The following is a 23,459-nucleotide window of genomic DNA, read 5'->3' on the forward strand; positions in this document are numbered from 1 at the left end:
AGCTGAACAGCTTACATTTTTGCACCAGGAGTGGCATAAAGTTATCCAAAAGCAGTGTGTGAGACTGGTGGAGGAGAACATGCCAAGATTCATGAAAACTCTGATTAAAAACCAGGGTTATTCCATCAAAAATTACAAATATTTTATGATTATTAACCTGTTTTCTTTGTATTATTTGAGAGTCTGAAAGCTCTGAATTTTTTTTAACCCTTCCAGCTTCATGCAAGTCAACAATTCTTGAACGTAGGTTTTCTGTGAGCTCTTTTTGTGCGAGACATGATTCACATCAAACAATTCTTCTTAAGAACAGCAAACTTAAAACTGGTGTGTTTTGTTACAGGGCAGGGCAGCTTTAATCAACACATCCAATCTCATCACATTTATTGGACTCCAGGTTGGCTGACTCCTGGCTCCAATCAGCTCTTAGAAAAGTCCACCCTGCACTGTAAACATGCAAACATACAATTTGTTGTGTGGTATTAGTTTGAGCAGACTGTGTTTGTTTATTGTTGTGACTTAGATGAACATTAGAACACTTAACATTTAATGACCAATTTATGCAGAAATCCAAGTAATCCCAAAGGGTTCACATACTTTTTATTGCAACTGAATCTGAACACAAAAGGTCTTCCTTTCCAAAAACCTGCTTCACATGCTGTGGACCACAGAGGACATTTAATGAAAGCTGTGGTTTGGGTTAAAATCATTTGCCTCTCTTGTCATAAAATATGAAAGGTGTGATGTCTGGCACTTTGAAAACACCTGTACTCAGTTGATCATACCAAACAAATGAGGCCTCATTAGACAGCTGAGGAAGTCCTCTTCACAGCATAGTATGACTTAAACAGATTATAAATCAGTCTGCAACCAATACCCAATAATATAGAAACAGAAAAATGACAGCCTCCAGTCTTCTTGGATATGATGCCACACGGTTTACACATCTATTTTGTCTCTACTTTTCATCTCAAGCTCTGAAGCAACTAAATGATACCATGGGAGGTCCCTAATCAAGGTGTAGAAACATCTCAAAGATGTTAGAAATATCGGAGGCTCAAAAAAAAGGGTTTGAACACTTTCGGATTTCACACTAACAAGGCTGCAACATAAAATAAAATAAAATAAAATAAAGTCTGAAGGTTCTAAATGAACAATATGCTTAATGATATACACCCATCCAAAATTTATTTATAAACTGAATTATTTAGTAAACAAAAAAGTGTTAAACAAACAAGAATATGTTCATAAAATATAAACCTCTTGCTTAGATGGCAGATTTGCACATCTTGGCATTTTCTCTTGTCAGCTTTATGATGTAGAGTCACCTGGAATGGCTTTCAGTAAAAATAAGTCCCAGGCTTATAAACAGCACCAAGTTAACTCAAGTTAACAGCACCCCAGATAAGAGCCACCTAAATTCTTCACAGAGTATTTTGTTTGTTTAACATTTTTAGGTTACTACATGATTCCGTATGTGTTTCTTCATAGTCTGGAAGACTTCAGTAATAATTTACATTTTACCATAGTTAGTTCCGACCCTGCAATGTGATTGACCAAAAGGCGTTCTATGAGTGCCATTATCAGCCGGTAATGCACTGTAACCGAAGCTCTTATTTTCTCGTCCTCTTTAACTCAAAATCTTTTAAAAACAGTGATAATTGAATTGTGGTATAATCACAATAATACTCTAAAGGTTCGCACTACAACCACAGCACAGCAGTGCCAATATTACACGTTATAGCATGAACCTTGAGTGTATTATTGCTTAAATATAGAGGAAAAAAATAAAAATATAAAATGAGGTGTGTCCAAACTTTGGACTGGTATAGTGTGTGCATACTTTATTTAGTTTTATTCCTCCTGTGGCCGATCAAAGGAGCACTGGGGGATTCCTCACGCTGTGTTGTGTTTCCTGATAAAAATGACTCCTTCATTCCATGTATGTTTTTACTCTACTGGGAGCGTGAGCTGAGTAAGGATTTACTCATTTATTTTCCTCAAATCTCCTTCCTCATTTTTCTCCTTGTAATAGTAGCTGATAATTACGACTGCCCCATACCGTAAAACAAACATAATGTAAGAATGGGGCAATAGGCTATAAATCAGTACTGCCAAAACCTTCTCATTTATGGAAGCACGCCCTTTATCAACAGAGCTGCAGCCTCTGATGAGCCTCAGAACCAGCGATTGAGGCTCAGCAGAGCATCACTATGGAAGAGGAGCAGAAGCAGACTGAATTCAGGTATCTGAATATTGCACTCCTATTGGGAGACTAATTTCCTTTTTTTTTACATCATATAACTTAATTTATAATCATTTTGTGGTCTAATTGTGAGGTATTTACAGTTATGGTGTGTTATTTTTATTTGTTTAATTATTTTTTATTCTATTTAATGAAATGTATCAGTCATTCTAAAGAAACATACCATCTTTGCAATAATACATTTCTATTTAGGACCAAAAACTTACTTAATTATTTAAATCAATCAATCAATCAAACAAACTTTGTTAAAACTTAAAATATATTGACAGTGACCTTGATTTATAATGTAAATGAGAATTATACACAAGAAGCTGAAAATATTTAACATGAATTTATTATTTAGAAGTATAACAAGGGCATCATAGAGACCATACATTTCATAATAACAAATCATATTAAACAATATTAAAATAAAAATAATTAATAATTAAATACAAAAATTTAAATAACTAAGACAACCAAAAAATCTTTTTTTGTTGTTTTTATCTGCAGAATAAAAACAACAATAATTAAATAAAATAACTATAAATATAATAATATAATATAATAAAATACAATAAAAATAAACAAAATAAATATAACTGGATATAATAGAGTTTGCGTAAATCTTAAAAAAAATTAAGCTCAAAATGTAGAATACAACAACAAAAAAATAAAAGTACAGTGTGTAAAAGATTTGAATCTTTTTGAACTACTTCCTAATTGAACTATTCCTTTTGACAAATTTTGTTAAGACCTGTGGAATATAAGCTGTGTTTCTAGGCTAGGCTCTTTAGCTTTCATGGGACAGTCAAGAGACACAATATGAGCCCAGTGTCCCATGTTGGAGTACTATATACATACTATAAAAAAGCTCTTTGAACAGCTTGTTTATAAGTTAAGAGGACAATCATACTAGGATTTCTTTACATAAGCATAAAGGCATTTGTATCTGATATTTTTTGCTATCATGCAACAGTTTGCTGTAACTATCATTTTTATTTACCATAAAAAAATGTATTTTTTCAAACTATTCAAACTATTATATCATTGCTATTATATTAAAACATGTCTGTCTATGTAAATGAGTAAGAAAGTAAGTAAGTAAACATTTATTTATATAGCACTTCTCTAGACAAAGCTGCAAAGTGCTTCATATACATAAAATAATAAAACAAATACAGCCATACCATATAATCATAAAAGTAACCCCATCTATGAGAAAACCAACATAAAACCACACAAACGCCATCGAAACAACAAATAACAGAAACAGAAACCATCAGCAATGCCCACACTCAAAGGCTAATGTGTACAGGTGTGTTTTACAGTAAGTCTCTTTTGAAAGATCTCTTTTGACCCAGCATGTCTTATATCCAGAGGCATATTGATTTTTTGTTTGTTTTTTATTCATTTTCTTAAGGGTTTTTATACAAAATTATAAGTTTCTTTTAATAAAGAATGAAAATAAAAATACTTCATGATAAATATATGTGTATATTTTCAAGGGATAAAGCTCCTTCTCAAAAGCAGTTGTGAGATAATCTTTAAAAAGCTGCAATACAGTATAGAATTTATTGGCATAACCTTTCAGTAACAGGTGTTCCATAATCTCTGTTACCAAAAGTGAGTTGGTGTTTTTGATTATTGATGGTTCAGTAATATTGATCTTTAAACTCAAATTAGGGCTTTAAAATATTGGAAAAAAAAAATCTTACATTGCAATATGTTTTTGTTCTGCGACTGTAATAAAAATAAATACATTAGAGGTTACATTCCTGAAGAAGTAAACAAAAGTCAATTATCTGTTCATTATTGTTATGTCTCATGATTTTAATAATGCACTTCAAGTAACAAAAAGTGTACTGAAATAAAATATTAAATAAAATTAAATGTATTTATAAAGTGCTTCTAACAACTGATGTGATATCACTGGATATAAGGGGGGATCCATCCTTCTCTGTTCAGACTACTTATAAGTAAAGTATAAAGTTATTATACATCCACATAGGTCCAATATATCCAGGTGTATATGATGGACGCAATTAAAATTGCTGATTAGAGTTTATGACAACTCCAGTATAGTTGATGGTGGGGATTTACTGATTTCATTTCCTCTTCCTCCTTCCTCATCTTTCTTGATCTCTGCATTAGTAGCTAATCATTACGAGTGCCCCATATTGTATAACAAACATAATTTAAGGATAGGACAATAATGGGCTATAAATATGTACTGCCACAACCTTATCATTAATTACTGGAGCACTCCCTTATTAAGCAACTAGTCAGAGGCAGATGACATAAGCTGGACGATGGGCTGACTTCCAGAAACTTCCATCAGTCTGGTTGAACAGGTGACAGGAAAACATCCATTAGTATTGGACCGGACCTTTGGGCAGTCAGTAACTTAATTAACGTAATTTATTATGTAATTTATGTAGTTTTATGTAAAACAGAAAACATGAAACATTACCAGAGTGTGGCTAAAGATCAGACTAAAATAGCCTAACTAAAAGGAGAGAGCCAGAAGTTAACATAGACACGTAGCTCCCTGAAACACCGGCTTCCACCCACTCCACAATCCACAAACCTCAGTGATCACGTGCAATGAGTTATAGGGGGACAACAGCACCACCCTCTCAGTTTACCAAAATTTCCTATGTCCATGAACCCCTGGATCTGCAGCCTTTATCTAAGCGGAAAAATTAATTATCAAAAGTTAAACTAAACAATTTAGTTTTACTCCAGACTTAAAGATTAAGAGTGTGTCTGAGTCTCAATCATTTTATGGAAATACTAAGAAACCAGCCTCCCTGTGATGTACTGTAAGTAATCATGACAGTTCATAACAGGAGATGAGGTCTCTCAAGTACTCAGGAATGAGCACACATAGGGCTCTATACATTAACAGGAGAAGATTGGAAGCCGGTGCTAAATGATATTGGCAAATATAATCTGCATGTGGTAGATATGTCATGATAAATAAGAACACTGTACATTTTCTTGTGTATCAAACAACAAAAAAATGTTGTAACACAACAAGTTTGTAATAATTTGACACTGTCCCTGACACTGCATGTCCTGCCATGTGACTATTGCACATCCACACAGTTTGTGATTCAGATAATAATGATATATTGTGCAGCTCTAGTTCTCAGTGTATCAAATGTACAGTAATTACAGTATGCTGATAATTTGACAGTTGTGGTCTTAATGTTTGTACTCCTATTTATCAGGAGGGCATGGGATGCCTGCAGAGAAGTTCCAGACATTCAAGATGAGTCAAATCCCAAAAAACGACTGCGGTTCATGAAATGGTTCAGCTGTACCATCGTAGGTGTGCTTGTGTTCGTTCTGGCACTGTTCAGCAAGGTGAGCTGGGCTATTTAACACTTTGATTCCTGACGTGACACTTGATCAGTTTGAAACGTACAGTTAAAAAGATATATAATGCGTTTTTTGTTTGTGCAGTCATCCTTTCTGATTTTGGTTACACTTGGAAGCAACTCCACTCTGAGCATCCCGGCAGAACACAAACCGAGCGCTCTGCTGGGTATCGGCTGTGTGCTGGTTGGACCAAGCGTCCTCCTGCTTCTGAAGAGTGTGTGGAAGTTCATTTTCAAAAGTGCAGCAAAACCATCCAAGAAAACCGTTTTGTGGGTAGGTACTTTAATTAGGACAAAGTAAGAACAAATAAGTATTTATTTTGTTTTGTCATTTGTACCTGTCACTACAATTCTTGCAAGCATTGGCCAAACGATAACTGCAATCAGGGTTTACTAGTATTTGAATATTATTTGAATTCCATTCTTCCCTCCACACATACAGCTCTGGATGAAATAAGAGACCACTTAAACATGATGTTTTTCTTTGAGTTTACCAAATTGAAAACCTCTGGAATATAATCAAGAGGAAGATGGATGATCACAAGCCATCAAACCAAGCTGAACTGCTTGTATTTTTGCTCCAGGAGTGTAAAGCATAAAGTAATCCAAAAGCAGTGTGTAAGACTGGTGGAGGAGAACATGCCAAGATGCATGAAAACTGTGATCAAAAAACAGGGTTATTTCTGATCTCTTAAAACTTTATGAACATGAACTTGTTTTCTTTGCATTGTGAGGTCTGAAAGCTCTGATTCTTTTTTGTTATGTCAACCATTTCTCATTTTCTGCAAAGAAATGCTCTAAATGACAATATTTTTATTTGGAATTTGGGAGAAATGTTGTCCGTAGATTATAAAATAAAACAACAATGTTAATTTTACTCACAAACATATATCTATAAATAGCAAAATAAGAGAGACTCTCTTAATTCTTTCCAGAGCTGTACAACATTGTTAATACCACTGGTGACAACACAACCCTCAATGCTAGTACACAGATGGCAGGGTGCTATAAAATGCAGTGATTTGTTTCTCCAAATACACCTTTGCTGCTTGTTGTAATTGTTTAACTTTGACATTAGCACTCATATCCAATACTCATCTCTCTTCTCCAAATGTTCTATAGCATTTTATGTTCTCTTTTAAGTTTTTATTTTTGTCTCATTTTACCCCAATTCAGAAGGCCAAAAACACATTCATTAGGACAATCACTAGCAATACTCCCAACTCTAGGAGGTTGATTGTAGTTCCAGGCCAACATACAGTCACCCTTACAGAATAAATGTTACTTACTCTTGTGTCCTACAACACTGAGGCCTAATGAGGTCACGGAGGAGGACATGCCTAATATGCAAATGTATTTTCAAGAGTCAAAGAAAAGGAAAGAGGAATTGATTAAAAAGAGGAGTTGATTAAAAACCTTTTTTCATTCACTCAACAAAAATGTAAAGTTTTCAGGTTCACATTTTATTGAGTTGTATTGTGAAGAGTACATTTACTCAACATAATTATATCTGACAAAAACACAAAATCATATGTCATTTGGTCAATGATACCCAAACATTTGCATAAGACTGTACCTGTAGATGACTATGACCGGCTGTTTACTTGTTTTTTTAGGTGTTAACTGTTGAGTTGGTGGTGGCGTGTGGAGAGGTGCTTCTCACAGTGTTGGCCATGCCCCATTTTGACATTGTCACTAACGTGATGATCCTGAACAGCGTGAGCATCCTGTCTGCGGTGCTACAGGTAGCCGCTGAATGTTGTGCGAATGTACAGAAGAGGGACAAAATGGTACCATTGAGTTCCATCATCTTCAGTCTTCTGGGTTACATCCTCTTTATAGTCAGCTACTTGATAAATGAAGATAAACCCTTAAAACTGATAAAACCTATCGGCCTGGCCATTTTTGGAACCATCTGTGTTTCTCTGAACTGGTGGGAGAATTACAGCATCCTCTTCAAAAACCACTTTCTGAAAAAGATCTCCAAAGACATAGCCAGAACCCGGAACGTGGCCTGCATCCTGTCTTCTGTAGTGAAAATTCTCATCACCGCACTTGTGGTTGGAGTTAGTGTCCCTCCAGCAGAATGGTTGTCTCTAAAATCAATCCCCACAACTGTGAGCACCACAGTCTTTGGGTTGGTGGCCGTCCAGATTGCATCCTCTGCGATGTGCCGCTGGTTTGTAGTGGTGGCTTGTAAGATGCACGCCCTGCGCTGCTGTTTTGTTGTGCCCATGTACATTGCATCAGTGGCCGTTCTGATAGTGTTCCTGATTCCACTCGTGACCTTCTACGTACATCCTACTTCTAGCATTTCTTTCTGTGAGAGCAGGACTGTTCAACCCCTACACTCCAGCCCTCAGTGGCTGATGTCCTTATTAACAGAAGTCACAGGCACCCTTTGCACTCGACTTATCGTGGTAGAAAGAAATATTAAAGGACTGGCGATGCTGGGGTCATATGCCCTGTGCTGGTGGTTAGGACTCATTCTGGGCACAGTGTACATCTGGTTTCTGAAGATTCAGCGCATTGAGAGGACTCAGGATCTGTTCTCAAAACAGATGTATGAGGGAGCGTTTCTGGAACAGTCCATGTTGCTCAGCACCCGTTTCGAGATCAAGAAGCAGTACAAGGAGAGCAGGTACCTATTAAATAGATTCATTTTCACTTTTAGTGGGAAATCTTTATTAAAAATGCTGTGTTGTATAAGACTAGACTTAATCCCTTTTTTGCAAACTGCCACATAAAGTTGGGCCATTCTTTGGATCTGTGGAATAATGAGACTGACAGCACGCATGTGCTTATGTTTTAAATAAGCTCATTCAGCCTATTTTATTTTTTATTTTACTTAAACATTAAAATCAATGTATAAATAAAAATAAATGCAACAGCCACATCCTGGCCCTGTTCTGTGTCTGTCCTGTTCTGTCTCTGTGTTTTTACTGCTCTCTCTGTGTTTGTTTACCTTTCCTCCTCCATGCCTGTGTCATTCCCCATGTGGTCCAGTGTTTTCCTCCCTTGTCTCCACCTTTAGTGTTTTCACTTGTGTTTTCTGTTTTCTGTTTCCTGTCCCCTTCCTTATATATAGCCCTTTTTTTTCAGTGTGAGTTTGTCGTTCTTATATGCTTCTACATCTGTTTGTTTCTATAGTTTGTTCTCCTTTTATTTCTGTTTTGTTACCGTTTTTCTATTTTTTTGTAATAAACTACTTGCACTTGCGTCCGTTCTCCATATCTTCTCCTTGCCCTTGTTGTACTATTCGTGACATTGCCACAGTTAAAAAATAATATACAGTGCTTCCCACTGCGAATTAACTAGTATCTTATATTCCAACAGTATAAGGATTTAAACATAAAAAGTAACAATTAATAATTGAATGAGTTAAAATTTAATTTTCTAGATAAAAAAAAAGGTAGTAGGTGTTAGTTCATCAGATTGGGTCATAAATGTACAAACCAAAAAATCTTTTTTGACATTTTGTAAAGCAAATTCCATTTATAATTCCATTCATATTTTAGAAATCTGTCTTTTAGTTTAATAGAAATGAAGCCAACATCCTGCTATTATATTTGTAGCCAGACTCAATGATTCATTTTATGGACCCACCCCCTTCTTACAGACCAAGTTTCTTCATTCATAAATTTACAATGCGATTTTCCTCTGGATACCCAGTCTATCCAGTAATTGTAATGTTTTGAATGTAATTTGGAGTTCAGTCCAGAAAATAAAATTGAAGAGAGTGCTAGCTGAGATTAGCTGAGAGTACAAACAATACCAAGTACAGTACATCTAACCACACTAATGTTAGCTGGCTGGCTAACATCAGACCTATTAAAAAATGCAAAGAATTTTGTACAGAGTGTCAGACCAACAGCACAATAACACCAGGATCAATAATGGAATCATTTTCTAGCTTCATTCCTAAGTGTAACCCCACCTTCTTACAATCTAGCAGAAAACCTTACTACCAGACTAAAAAGGTGCTTAACCTTTTGAGAGATGTTCTACTGTCCATGTTTATTTTTCTGTGAGCAATGATCCTAATAGATTACCAGATAAATGTAATTGTATCGACAGAGATATCAAACAAAAATCCTGATTCTAAACAATGACATAAACCTAGTACTGTGAACCTTACAGAGTTCAAATACAAATATTTTACAGCATAAAAAAGTACTAAAATAACAAACATGCATGTTTTACTCCCCAGAAATCATGAGATTCTCTCTGAAGACCTAAAAGGCCCTGAGGACCCGTCGTCATTTTTCCTCCACAGATCAGATGAACCTGTGACAGTCTACTTGTGTGCAACAATGTGGCACGAGACATATGCTGAAATGATGAAAATAATCATTTCAATGTTCAGGTAATAACTGTATGTGTGAGTGTACATGATGACCTTCTGTTCTTTAACTACAGTAGATCCAGTAACAGTGTATTTTTGTGCAGGCTTGACAAATATCGGCCAAAAATCAACAAACCAAAAGATGCCACCTTCGAATTCCACATTTACTTTGACGATGCCTTCAAAGATGTGAATAAGGGCAAAGCGCGGCATGCAAACGAATACGCTGAGATCCTGGTGGAAGTTATCAGAGAAGTGTACACGTATGTATTCCTTTATAACTCTCAAAACAGGAAGGAAGATGTTGCGTATAAAACAAACACAGATGTTTATTTTTTTTATTCTGCCATAGCATCTTCAGTGAGGATGATCCATGTATCTTCAAGAAGAAGCCTTGTCTCCCTCAGCAGAAGATTATCAGCACGCCATATGGGGGCCGTCTGGAGTACACCCTTCCAAAAGGCAACACAATGATGGTTCACCTCAAGGACAAACAGCTGATTCGTCACAAAAAGAGATGGTCCCAGGTAAGTTACTGAAGAGCTACCCAAGTTAAAATTCTGTCCACTTTTTTTTTTTAAATGCAGTGTTTGATTTTGCTCTATCAATAATTCTTTTCACAGATCATGTACTTGTACTACATCCTGGGCTGGAAACTCAACAGAAAGTACTTTAAGAAGTTTGAAGAGGGTAGTGATAAGAAAACACTCAGGGAGGAGCTAAAGGTGAGGAACTGGCATTATTAAGACCAATAAGATATCTTAAAATATGTATACAGTATATACAAATGAAAGTGTTCCCTGAGAAATTTATAACATTTGATTAAATTCAAAACATTTTGTTTGTTTCACACAATTCACACTACAGCTACCATTCACTTTTTTCATGTACTTGAAGAAGAATTAAGAAAACAGTAGCTGTGTTCCAATGCTTAGGCTGCAGTCCTTCCTGCAGGACCTTCATAAAAAGGACCAGTCTATCAAGGCTGAGGTGATGACACCTCTTGCATTTGTGGCAAAAGATTATATATAAAAACTAATATAATTTTTAATATAACGTTGATAAAACTACCAATTTTTTGCCCAATTTACCTAAGCGAGGTTATGGATTAAGTTATTTCAGCAGTGCGTTTTAGTCACATATTTAGCTACCTCAGTAGTGCAAGTTGATTTGATAGATTTGCGTCTGTAGTGCTATTGTAATCAAAAACTTAAGCAGTGCTATTTACGTCATAAATATTAACTTTTACCCAAGTAACATGTGAGTGAAATTTACAGAGAAAGACAGTCAGCCTTTTAGTGAATAAAGGTGCTTACATACTGCATGTGGTAGGTGCGGCGTGGTACGCTGACCCCCATAGGATTCAATTGTTTCTAAAGTGATAGAGCGTTTTGGCGCTGCGGCAGAGTGGTGCAGAAAGGTGTGCATTTCCCCACCCATAATCAAGGCTCCAGAGCAGCAGCACATGCGGAATGCAGCGAGACATACCACGTTTAGTGTGCTATTTTTAGCCAAATATTTTTGGTTGACAAATATTTAGTGCATCACTAGACACCTCATTTGCATCCTCAAAATCACAGCTAGACTGCTTTCCTCGGGTTTACACAAAGCGTCCTTAACTTTGGAACAGCCTTCTAATATTTACAGTATTTGATGAGAAATGCAGCCCATCTCTGCAGCAACCTATATCGATATAGCTACAGCTAGTGTATATTCATGCTGCTTTTCTCCATTATGGCACTTCTAAAATAGAGTTAATGGAGAGAAACTTGTGTAAATGCAAAACCAGTGTCATTCTCACATTCTGCAATAGTTAGAGTTGTTCTTGTAATATGTTCATATATGTATGAGGGGCAAACTGTATGTAGTACAAATCCTAAACCAACATGCAGTCAGAGTGATTCCTGTTAAATTTCTGCAGAAAGAGAAAGAGAACACGTACATCCTGGCCCTGGATGGAGACACAGATTTCCAGCCCTCTGCTGTGTTGTTACTGATTGACAGGCTGAAGCTTTACCCAGAGGTCGGCGCTGCTTGTGGCAGGATTCACCCCACCGGCACAGGTAGAGTGTGATGTTCGATGATCCTTAAAATTTACAGACTGTTGCTTTAAGTTATGTCTATAATTAATCGCAGTGCTTAGTGTAAATACTTGTAAATCAAATCTCTTTTACGGCTGAAATCAAACAACCGTAAAAAAAAACTGTGAATGACAAAATAAAATAAAAAAAATGGAAAAAAGCAGCTGATAAACTCACTAGTTGTTTTCTTGTTTTGTTATAACGGTTTACATATAAAGGACCGATGGTGTGGTATCAGAAGTTTGAGTATGCAGTAGGTCACTGGCTGCAGAAGACTGCAGAACATGTGTTCGGCTGTGTGCTCTGCAGCCCGGGATGCTTTAGTCTCTTCAGAGGAGCGGCCCTCATGGACGACAACGTTATGAAGAGATACACCACCAGAGCAACAGAAGCCAGCCAGTACGTCCAGTATGACCAAGGTATGACCAACTGCTGAATATCTTCTTAAAGGTTTAGAATGTTGCCTTTTGCAATAGTTACACAACAATTATTGGAAGTTGGTAGGTTGATTGTTGATTTTAAAGCAATACTTATTTGAAAGAACATCTTTTGGTTACATTTAAGACTGCTCTTATGTAAAACACAGTATGGCCAAAAGTAATGGGACACATGAACATCACACTTACAGGAGCTTTTATGACGTTTCAACCTAAATCCATAGGCATTTTTTCCAGGAATAAACACAACCTCCTAAGACTCGAACTCTTGCATGGCATGCATTTTTTTATTTCTCTTTGCTATTTGGGCTAATTGGCACCTGATTATGGTAAAAACAAAGAATTATCTTTTTACATAATGTAGTATCTGAGAAAAATTATGTCCACATATGAGGACTTTAGTTTTAAAGTCACAATTAGTAATGATGTGCAAAATATTTATGTTGTGCCTGAACAGAGGAGGCTTTTTTTCCCAGAGTGCAAAACAAAAGGATTTACGGTATTTTCTGTTCATATAAATTTCTGAACAACATCAAAACTGTGAAGTGTTAAACTCTTTGGCCACCACTAGATGACAGTATAATGGCCTCATTAGAGAACACCAGGCCCTTGTAGAGCTACATTTTGTGTTGTGGTCTAGACAACCCAAAATGTGATGTCCACATGGTCTTAGGAGGTTAATGTAATAAACATTAGACTATAACATTAATATAATTCAGAAATTATCGGGCATTGTCTGCAGTGCAGACATACATGTTTGAAACTGTAAAAATATGAATAAAAAGAAAATAGGATTCTGGAAACCATGTTTACACTGATCAAATATAGAAAATTGTCATTGGCATAAATAGTGGCAATATCCAATTTTTTTCATCTAATCATTTGACATCAGTACCTGCCTGTATTAAAGAGAAAATTAAGCAATAAAGCTATAAAGCATAACTTAATTTCTGTGTGTTTTTGTATTTCCACTTGGGTCTCAACCTCCCCTATAAACACATTAATCACAAAATAAATTCCATCCATTGTTTTCTGCAAATCAGATGTTGGTGTCAGGAATCATATGTCAAAGCAACAGCTTATTTGCATTAAAGTAACAGAACCTTTAAACTGCTTATTCTAAAATGGACTGATACTGGCAAGAATAGAGCTGGTGAGATATCTTTATGTAAGAATGATTTTGTTCAAAGAACTTCACGAACATGTATTGTATATCCCATTGACCTATAAGGAATTATCTTATATGGACAAAAATATTGGGACACCTGCTTACTCATTCCGTGTCTTCGAAATTCTACTTCTGGTGTAAAGTCATAGACAAGCAAATATAGAGTTTGCAGATACAGCAGTGGGTCATCCAGGTGTCTCTATATGTAGCTGATTTCTTCTTAAGCCTCTAAGATCTGTACCTGTCTGGTATGCTGTGCACTGCAGGAGAGGACCGCTGGCTCTGCACTCTCTTACTGCAGCAGGGCTGGAGGGTGGAGTACAACGCAGCCTCAGACGCTTACACCAACGCCCCACAGGACTTCAAAGAATTCTACAACCAGCGGCGGCGCTGGGGGCCGTCCACCATGGCCAACACCATCGATCTGCTCGGCTCAGGCCGCTTGACCTCTAAAAGGAACAAGTCCATCTCCAAACCCTACATTCTGTACCAGGTCATCAGCATGGGGGCCTCCATCTTGGGCCCCGCCACCATCTGCCTAATGATTGCTGGTGAATACCTCAACTACGACTGCTTAAAATGCAGTATTACAATATCTAATATTACAAAACTAAACCTAATTTTTTTATTTATTGGGAAAACAATGGGAAAATCATAAAATATTGCGTAAAGAGTGGTAAGTATAATCGGATAAAAAATTACTAACAGTTCTCTGCCACCTTTGACTCTCTTCCAGGAAGCTTCACATTTATTATGAATATGGATCCGAATCTGGCTCTTCTTCTAGCCACAGTGCCACCCACAATCTACCTGATCCTGTGCTTCAAGCTGAAGTCTGACACACAGATCCAGATAGCAGCAGTCATGAGCATTCTGTATGCATTCCTCATGACTGGAACTATTCTCTCCATTATTGGTACATTTCATTTCCTTTACTTTTTTTATAAAATCTATATATATATAGCCAGTGCTAAAAATGCTACTGTGTTTTTTTTTTTTATATTGTATATACCAAGGAAATTTTTATCTCAGATAGATATAAAATTACCATTTGTTTTAACGTTGTAAACCTAACACAGCAAACCTCAATTACATAAGTAGCTTCTGCTTTAAAAATGCCATTAAATTAATTAACTTGCATTATTTGAATTATAATATGAAGGTATGCAAAGACAATTTCTGTCCATATAAACAGTATTTCAATTAGAATCATTATTATTACATTAATTATTCATTATTACATATTAATTATTATAGTTTCTTTCTTGATGACATACACTGCAAATAGAGTGAATCTCAACTAGGGTTGGACAATATGGTAAAAATATTGCATCACAATATTAATATATATTTTTAAGATACTTAGCATGTATTGTGATACTCAGTGTCTGATAGTTTAAAATCACTATTCAAGTACTTTCCCATACTAAAAACAGTGACTTTTATTTAAAAATATACTGCAATTCATCTAAGTAAACTTTACTAATTACACTCTCTGTAATAAGATGTGCAGTTCATCAGTGTTCTTGTCGATACAGTCAGAAAAATGATAAAATAATGTCATATTGTGTACTTCTAATTTCAGATTGTGTAAAGATGCAGGTTTGGACACTTGGCGCTGAAAAGAAATTGACCCCTAACTTGTCTTTAACATTTCTCTGGTAGGTGACATGGTGAAGCAGCAGACATTCATGACCCCTGCTGGCCTGTTCCTCATTAGCATGACCCTGATGTATCTCATTACAGCAGCTCTGCATCCTCAGGAGTTCTCCCTGATCGTCTATGGGCTCTTGTATTTCCTCTGCATTCCCAGCGGCTACCTCATGCTAGTGATTTACTCCATCGTCAATATGAACAATGTCACATGGGGGACGAGAGAGACCGGTGGCAAAGCTAAGACTGCAGCAGTGCATGCCATCAAGAAGCAGGTCATGCAGGCTACATGTTGTAGGTGCCCATGTGGGAGCAGCACTGAAGATGGGCCTTCAAATACGCATGAACTTTTGGAATCGAGTGTACCTGAGCAGCAAGATCTTAAAGTTCCTGCGGATTCTGAAGATGCTGGAAGGTACATTTTTTAATGTATGCTTCTAATGTCTTAATCCCTGACCATAAATTACTACTGTTTGATGAATGATTTAAATATATTTACATATCTCAACCTTTTATTTGCTCTTCTACAGTAGATCACATGAAAGCCAAACACAGCAAAGTCCTAAAAGTAAGTATTATACATTGCTTAAATTCCCAACTAACAGGCTAATTTTATGTTTTCATTCCACCTTAAGCAGTGAGGCAGTACAGGTTCCTGGAGCAAACCGCTGCAGCATTTAAGGTGGCAAAAAGATAAAAGCTGGAGAATAAACATCTATACTGGATACATTTTCTGCTATTCCACCTTAACCCTCCTGATATGTTCATTTGTCAGGAACAGCAATGGTGTTCCTGGGTCAATTTGACCCGGTGCATTTTTAATTATCCAAAAGCATCCAAAAAAATCCTAACAAGCAGTGTAAATATTTAATTACTAACTCCATTACTAATTATTCTATCAATATTTAGTGCAATAGTGTTCCTTACCTTTAACAAGTAATGGTTCAATTAGGATCATTTCTTCTTTTTTCCATTAAAAAAAAAAACATGTTCAAACTTTTTTTTATGTTTCACTCCTTTATTAATTAAAAAAAAAACATATAAAACACAATAGTTTTACATAACATTGAAACATAACATTGCAATTTTGTCTTAGTTTTTGTTTTTGCAGGGGTTGGTTGTAAATATGTGAGATGAACCATTTTCATATAATATGTTGATTATATTAATTAAGGCAAGCAGAAGAAGTTTCATACTGAAAAAAATCTATTTTAACTATTTTTCTAGATCTTCAAACTTTAAAACGGGTCAAATTGACCTGTAACATAACAGGAGGGTTAAGAGCTTCAGCTGTCATATTAACGTTCACGTTTTGTTTTTGTATATATTTCTATATATTATATATTTATATGCATTTACTGTATATTTCTATATCTCATCTCTAGGCTGGATTGAAGAATTGCAAACAAAATCGGATGACTTCTCGTTACACACAGCTGCACTTTCAGAGGTAGGGTGTTTGTTTACAGACTTGATGGTGTTTAAAACATGTGGAGCTCTTCTATTGACATTTTTAACTTGTGAACAAATTTTCCAGGATGAAGTTGAGTTTTGGAAAGAGCTTCAGAAACAGTATTTAGAGCCTCTTAATGAGAATCCAGAACAGCAGGAAACAATTGCCAAGGACCTCAAAGACCTCAGAAACAAAGTGAGTCTGAATTGAATGTACATGCACATCTCAGTATACTCTCCAATTTAAAAAAAAGAGGCTTCACATGATTTGGGTCTGAACAATGGGCCTCAATAACCACCATTTCAAGCTTTAAAATTAGTCCAAGATAGAAAGATTGGCCTTGCTCTCTTTGTGAGAGTAGATGGCGCTCTCATCACATTAATCACAAGATTATGCTGCTCAGCACAGACGTCTGTTAGCTGATATATCAGAGCTGGTATGCTGCACTTTCCTGGCTCCACTGGCTGAGTCCACAATGCTATGCTCTGCGGCAGTTCAAGAAGAGAGAGGCAGTATCTGACATCACATGTATTAGATGAGGCATGAACATGCCTTCACCATCCTAGTGTCCTAGGGGCATTACTAGTGATAGGGCTATGATAGATCCCTAGTGGGTGGCTTCAACAATTGGTCCTCCAAATTAGGCAGGAAATGGGATAAAATGTATTTGTATTACAAACATAGTTCTTTATAGAGCCTCTTTGGCATTACTCTTTTTACTCTTTTCAAATGTGTATAGTTTCTGAAATTACCCTTGTTGTTCCAATGAAATCTGATGCAAAAAATATGATTTGTTCTGTTTTAACACAGGTTACATTTGGCTTCTTTATCTGCAATGCTATCTGGCTAGTGGCCACCATGTTTCTCCAAGCCATTGGCAACTCAATCTCGCTGTCCATTCCAAAAATCTATCCGAATGGGACGCTTGCAGAGGGCGAATCATTTTCGGTCGATCCAATATCACTGATGTTTCTTCTAAGCTTTGCATTACTGCTGTTCATGCAGTTTTTTGCAATGCTTTACCACAGGTAACTAAACATATAAGCTAAAGGTCCATCTAGACGAATGTATTGTTCTTGCAGTTTTGTTTAATTCTGTTATGTTCCATTAAATGAATTTATTTGTTGTTCGTCCACCTTCAGAATCTACACGCTAATCCATTTTGTGGCTTATGTTGGCACGGAGAGCAAAGCTATCCAAAAACAGTCAAACCAAAAGGTATTCATTCAGGTTCTTATTGTTTAATGTTCATTCGATAAAAATGTAATGGATACTGTAAGTGGCTGATTTTTGGTACTGTCTTGTCTTGATAGGCTCCTAAAGCTTTGGAAACAAGCTCCCACAACAAGAACAAGCCTGACACATCAATATGCATACAAAATCCAGCTGCGGAAGAGACTGGAGCTTGGGTATGAGGCCAAAACTGTGTTTACCTCAATGCTGGAGTTGGCCTGGGTGATAAGACACTGCAATGCACTTTTTTATATCAAATGTTTATTTATTTAATCAGTGAAATGAAACATACTTCAAAGTGTACAGCCTTTATTTGAATAGGTTCCATACTGCTGTACTGATCCTCGGTACTGTACTTTCTTTCTATTGTACATTGAAACTAATGAAAGAGACATTTTTATTTTAAAATAAAAAGCAAGAATACAAAAACTGACTGAAAAACTCAATGACATTTGACCTTAAACCCAAGATACCTACAGAAAATTATATAATACATTTTACAATATTTACATGTTTTAAATGAAGTGGTGTTGAATATACTGTATAGGAGAAGAAGTAAAAAAAAATAACATGCATTTACAATAGAGGCTAATGTAAAAAGACTTAATTCCTAGACATTTTGAAACAAAACAGTGTAATTCTGTTGAATCTCTTTCTCTAGAGTGTTCTGTACTTTTCCTCTGCCTGGTTCTATAAGCCTGGAGATTGTTTTGGGACAGTGGAGGTGATAACTGGCTATAATCTGTGTTTGCTCCTGCTTTCCTGTGGGAGAAAGTAAAGCTATGACTACAGGTTAAAGTTTTGTCTTTTCACCTTGTCAATAAATCAAACTTTCCCCCCAAAAAAGTGTGAAGCTGGGACCAGTTTGAAAAGAGTTTTACAGGAGCATTTTAACCTGTTTGAAATAGGTGATTTCAGTATGAATATAAAAAAATATTAAAGTTACAATTACAGTTAAATCTCTAATTCTTTTCTGAGTGTTTTTCATTTATTATTGTTCAATAACTATTCCATGAGCCCGATGATGTTGTTGATGATGTAAGCTTGCATACTTAGCATTTAATGTTAGTCACTCTTTGGACACACACTGATCATTTGAACATGTTGAAGGCAGTCACTGTGCAGAGTGCAGAGAATGACCCACCACCCTAATAATACCTGCTCTGTGGTGGTTCTCTGGGATCTTAACCATTAAAGAAGAGGGTGAAAAGGTGCAGAGACCCAGGTGAACTATAGAGGCTGTAATTATAGTACTAAACTACAGTGTACTCAAATAGGGTCAGTGTATCTGCTTAGATGGACAGAGGATGTAGAAATAAGAAGGTGGTCATGAAAGACTGACTGGACTGTGTGCGTCTAAGCTGTGCATGTCTATTGATGTCCCAACTGAGTATTGACCTCAGCTGAGTGGTTTTGGATTTGTGAACTTGAAAACTCCAGGTGAATAAAGAGCAACAGCAAAGATAGACATTCAATATTTATAAAGATATACTGTATAATGTTAGTTTGTACTATTAATGCTATACAGTGGAACTGTGTTAGTGTTTAAAAGCAGGCATGTTTGGTAAAACCTGCAAGAGAGGCTTCAGTGAAAAGTTCTGTCTTGGTTCATTAAATCAGAGTCGGGGTAGACGAGGAAGCCAGTGAAGGTAGTGTAGCGTCCCTGGTTGCTGTAGACAGCGTAGCGCTCGTCCTGCTGGCTATACAACCACACCACATCTCCTCTATTCAGCGGTAACATGAGACTCTGGCTTTGCATCTCTCTTTTGCGTGACATGTCCTCGTCGAACACCATGGCCTGCACCTCTCCTCTGCCTGTCATCAGCTTGACCGACACGGCTCTCCGAGGGTGCTTCCCCACTGTGAAGGCGAAGAAGTAGACCCCCGGGACGTGGCATGTGAAGTGGCCTGAGGACTTGTTGAAATGCCCACCGATGTTGACGTACTCAACATCGAATGTCAGTGCCTCCCTCTTGCGCCTCCTATTTTCTCCCAGGGTGGAGAAAGTCCTAGCTACTGAAAACGCAGACCTGGATTCCTCTGAGGGTTCCCTTCTACCCCAGCTGTAGTTAGGGTCTGCAGGGGGTGGGCAGTCTGGGTGAATTTCTGCTGGGCTCAAATGGTTGTTAAGGAAGCCCATGGAAGTTCTAGATTCTGGATACACCAAGTAGCCACTGAAAGTGATGTAAGGTCCAACGTTGCTGTAAAGGGCATAATCTGGGCTTTCCTGCACCAACAGCCATACCGTGTCCATGGGCTTCAGGCTAATCATGGCACTCTGGCTCTGCATCTTTCGGCCTTTTCTCCTGAACTCGTTGTAAGCCATGGCCTGCACCTCCAGCCCGTTCTTCACCAGCATGATGGACAGCAGCTTCTTTGGGTATTTACCTACAGTGAAGCTGAAGTAGTACGCACCCGGGACCCGGCAGCGGAAGCGGCCTGTGTCCGGATTAAAGTCGCTGCCCACGTTGACCAGAAGGCGGTCGAAGGTTACGGCTCGCTGAGAGCCACCCAGCACGCTGCTGCTGCGCGTGGCGGAGAAGGCCGAACCTGAGCCGGGCATCATGGGAGGGCTATGGAAAGGGGTGGCGATGGTCAGGCAGGCGAACAGAACTGTAAGACAGAACACACTTCTGGAAGAGCTCCAGAAGGTCACACCTGGGAATAGGACACAGTGGGTGAAGACAGTTAAGCAGATATTTTAAATTTGTGTTTTGTGTCATTAATTTATAATTAAAAGTGTTGTCAATATTTTATTTATACATTCATATTTCAATCATTAATATACATGGACAATAAATAAAAATGCAACTGAGACAATATATTTCTTTGAATACAGGGCTGCAAATCATAACAAAAACAAAGATAAAAAAACAAATCTTTAATAGAAGTCAAGAGTTAATTTATCCTAGAGTTTGAAGACAATGTAGAGAAAAAAAAATCCATGTTCAAATCAAGTAAAAATGTTAAGAAAAACAAAATGTAAAAAATTTACTTTTTTACATTTATGAAAAAAAAAATCATTAATTCATTTATTATTAAGATAATTAATTAAGATAAGCTGTAGTGATTTATTAAATTGTGTACACAAAACATCTGAAGGTGGTGCAAATTTATAAAACAAATTATGAAATTCATATTTACAATTTGTGTATTTACTCCGTTCAGACTCTACATCATAAATGCAGTAGTATAATTATTAAAAATTGTTTTATTGGCTTTCCAATACACAGCAATGCATTCAAACTTTCTAAAATGTCTCTGTAGTCATATTGCATTGACTAAAAAACAATAACCAAGCATCCTAACATGTTAGTTTGTAGAATGTAAGAGCAGGAATGTCTACACAAAATTATTTATACCTGTAGAAATTTTTTAAGCAAGTGTGAAAAAAGTTTGCGCACCCAGATATTATATCATTATGTGTAAAAAGACAAATATAAGACATAGACACAAACATTCTATAATCAAACACAACACTGCAGTGGCTTGTTGTACTAATCAGTAACACATTCAACTCACTGTTTAAAATATGCCAAATATTTTAATTACACTCGCAAAAAAATTCTGCATCAACAAAATCTTTTACACACCTGCACAAAACTATTTCACGCATACACAGCTGCAAATGCACATGCACATAAAAGGTAATATACAACTGCAGATGCTCGATTATTTATCACCCTCATTTGACTCCATATAAACACTGCTCCAATGTAAACTAATGAGTTTACTTTTTATGCATATTTAAAGGTGGAAAAACAGGATCTCAAGGGCCTTAACCTCCATCTACTGGCGAAGCACTGAAGTGGTTGAAATGCCATTCGGACGGGTTAGGAAGTCTGGTTTAGCCTTGTCAGACTACATTCTGCCTTTCATATCAAGTGCTCAGTCAAAGCAGTAACGCCTCTAATTCAGCTGGTATTGTCTGTTCACTCTGTGCACAGGCAGAAGGCTATAGATTAGGCCCTGGTTCATCTGCTCCTGTGTCCTGGAACAATGGCATATTTGGGAGAGGATGATGTGGGCCATGAGATAGCATTTTTTCCCTCCCTTTGCTGATAAGTAAAGATCCTGTTTGAAAGTAATACATGAAGGTCAGAAGAAGATGTTCTGAGGGTCGGTTTATGGAAAAGGAGTGATGAATTGTAATGAATTGTATAGATTGTGGTTGGAGTGTAAGACCAGACTGACCTGAACAAATAAATCTAAGTGCAATAGTGACAAAGTCATTACGCAATGCTGATGATTTATTCATGAAATTAAAATGTGCATCAGATTATGATGCTAAATATAAAATAACTAAATGTAATTACATCAATGTACATCAGAGAGACTTATGTGATGTGCAATCTGGATATAATATCCAATAAATTAGTTCAATATAATCGTATAGATTATGTAGCTCACTGTTCTTTAGTTTCTGTATCAAACAACTTGAATTTCAGTTTTATAAACCCTGAAATAGAAACTGGTGTGACTCCACAAGGAGTTATGATACCATCAGAAAATTAAAATCACATATTTCATAGCTTTTGCATGAAGATTAACAAGTAATAAGTAATGTACAAGTAACAAGTAATTAACAAGTAATAAGCCAATGGTTTTATGGGTTAATGTGTTGATTTGTTGTAAATACATTTTGAGAAAATACACACATAAACAAATACCTTTCCAGACTCAAATGTACCTACAACCCTCTATCTGAATGTCTCAGAGAGCTCTTTGGATCTGGTAATGGTGATACTACTCACATCAACACACTAGTCAAGAACCAACAAATTAAATTCAATATGTTTATGGGGTTTAAATATGACAGGCTCCCCTCTAGTCTTGTTCTAACCATTATAGTCATTCTAGCTATTTAAAAAAAATGTGGGGTGTAATACCTTTTACAACATAAATAATTTGTATTTATATTAATTATGTTTCACGTTTTTGTCCTCTTTTGTTTGTTCAGTATTGTTAAATCAGTTCTTTATGAGAAACTGCTATTATAATGTTTGCATTAGGTCTTCTCAGTCAACATTTTCTATTCAGAAAGTTTTTCTCTGCATCAGTTGACCGTGTTCTCAGCAATAAACCCAAAAAGCAAAAGCATTGCATGAACTAACTGTGGCCTAGAACGTCTGATTACTCAACTGTTCGACACTTTTTCATCTAAGGTGACAAAATACAAGTTAACACGCTGATTTGAATCTGTTGTTCTACCTATTATTTCCTTTTTTTAGCAGCAGCAGCAGCAGCAGAAGTGGTGATTCCTGTTCTACATACCTGTTCTAGGCAGTTGCAGAGAGTTCATGTCTCTCACCAGCTGTGTTCCTCTCCTCCTGCGAGCCTTTCCAACACTCAGCAGCCACAGCACTGATAACCAACTATTTTAATCCTCCTGCGCAGGACCAGCTCATCCAAGATCCAGTGCCCCCTCCCTCCAAAAGATTTCTCTTTCATTCACTCACTC

General features: G+C 36.7%; 2 protein-coding genes across 3 annotated transcripts; one reads left to right on the forward strand and one right to left on the reverse strand.

The window, feature by feature from the left end:
* The first annotated feature begins 2,161 nt into the window (after nucleotides 1-2,161).
* On the forward strand, nucleotides 2,162-18,634 carry LOC103046676 (chitin synthase chs-1-like). Of its 2 annotated transcripts, XM_007250548.3 has the most exons (19): nucleotides 2,162-2,242; nucleotides 5,479-5,614; nucleotides 5,714-5,902; nucleotides 7,245-8,269; nucleotides 9,839-9,994; nucleotides 10,078-10,236; nucleotides 10,326-10,500; nucleotides 10,597-10,698; nucleotides 11,895-12,036; nucleotides 12,273-12,473; nucleotides 13,926-14,210; nucleotides 14,396-14,575; nucleotides 15,325-15,727; nucleotides 15,843-15,880; nucleotides 16,698-16,762; nucleotides 16,850-16,960; nucleotides 17,576-17,793; nucleotides 17,908-17,983; nucleotides 18,079-18,634. In XM_007250548.3, the coding sequence occupies exons 1-19, from the start codon at nucleotides 2,211-2,213 to the stop codon at nucleotides 18,178-18,180; spliced, it is 3,795 nt and encodes a 1,264-aa protein (XP_007250610.3). In that variant the 5' UTR covers nucleotides 2,162-2,210; the 3' UTR covers nucleotides 18,181-18,634. The 2 variants fall into 2 exon arrangements, with proteins under 2 accessions (XP_007250610.3, XP_049339600.1); XM_049483643.1 differs by having other exon boundaries at nucleotides 16,698-16,960.
* A 949-nt stretch (nucleotides 18,635-19,583) lies between these two features.
* c1qtnf13 (C1q and TNF related 13) lies at nucleotides 19,584-23,459 on the reverse strand. Its single transcript, XM_049483644.1, has 2 exons — nucleotides 23,273-23,459; nucleotides 19,584-20,656 (listed from the first exon to the last, which is right to left on the reverse strand). Exons 1-2 carry the CDS (start codon nucleotides 23,298-23,300, stop codon nucleotides 19,584-19,586), a joined length of 1,101 nt encoding a protein of 366 aa, XP_049339601.1. The 5' UTR covers nucleotides 23,301-23,459.

This window comes from Astyanax mexicanus, chromosome 9, assembly GCF_023375975.1.
Source record: "Astyanax mexicanus isolate ESR-SI-001 chromosome 9, AstMex3_surface, whole genome shotgun sequence".
Classification (NCBI taxonomy): Eukaryota; Metazoa; Chordata; class Actinopteri; order Characiformes; family Acestrorhamphidae; genus Astyanax; species Astyanax mexicanus.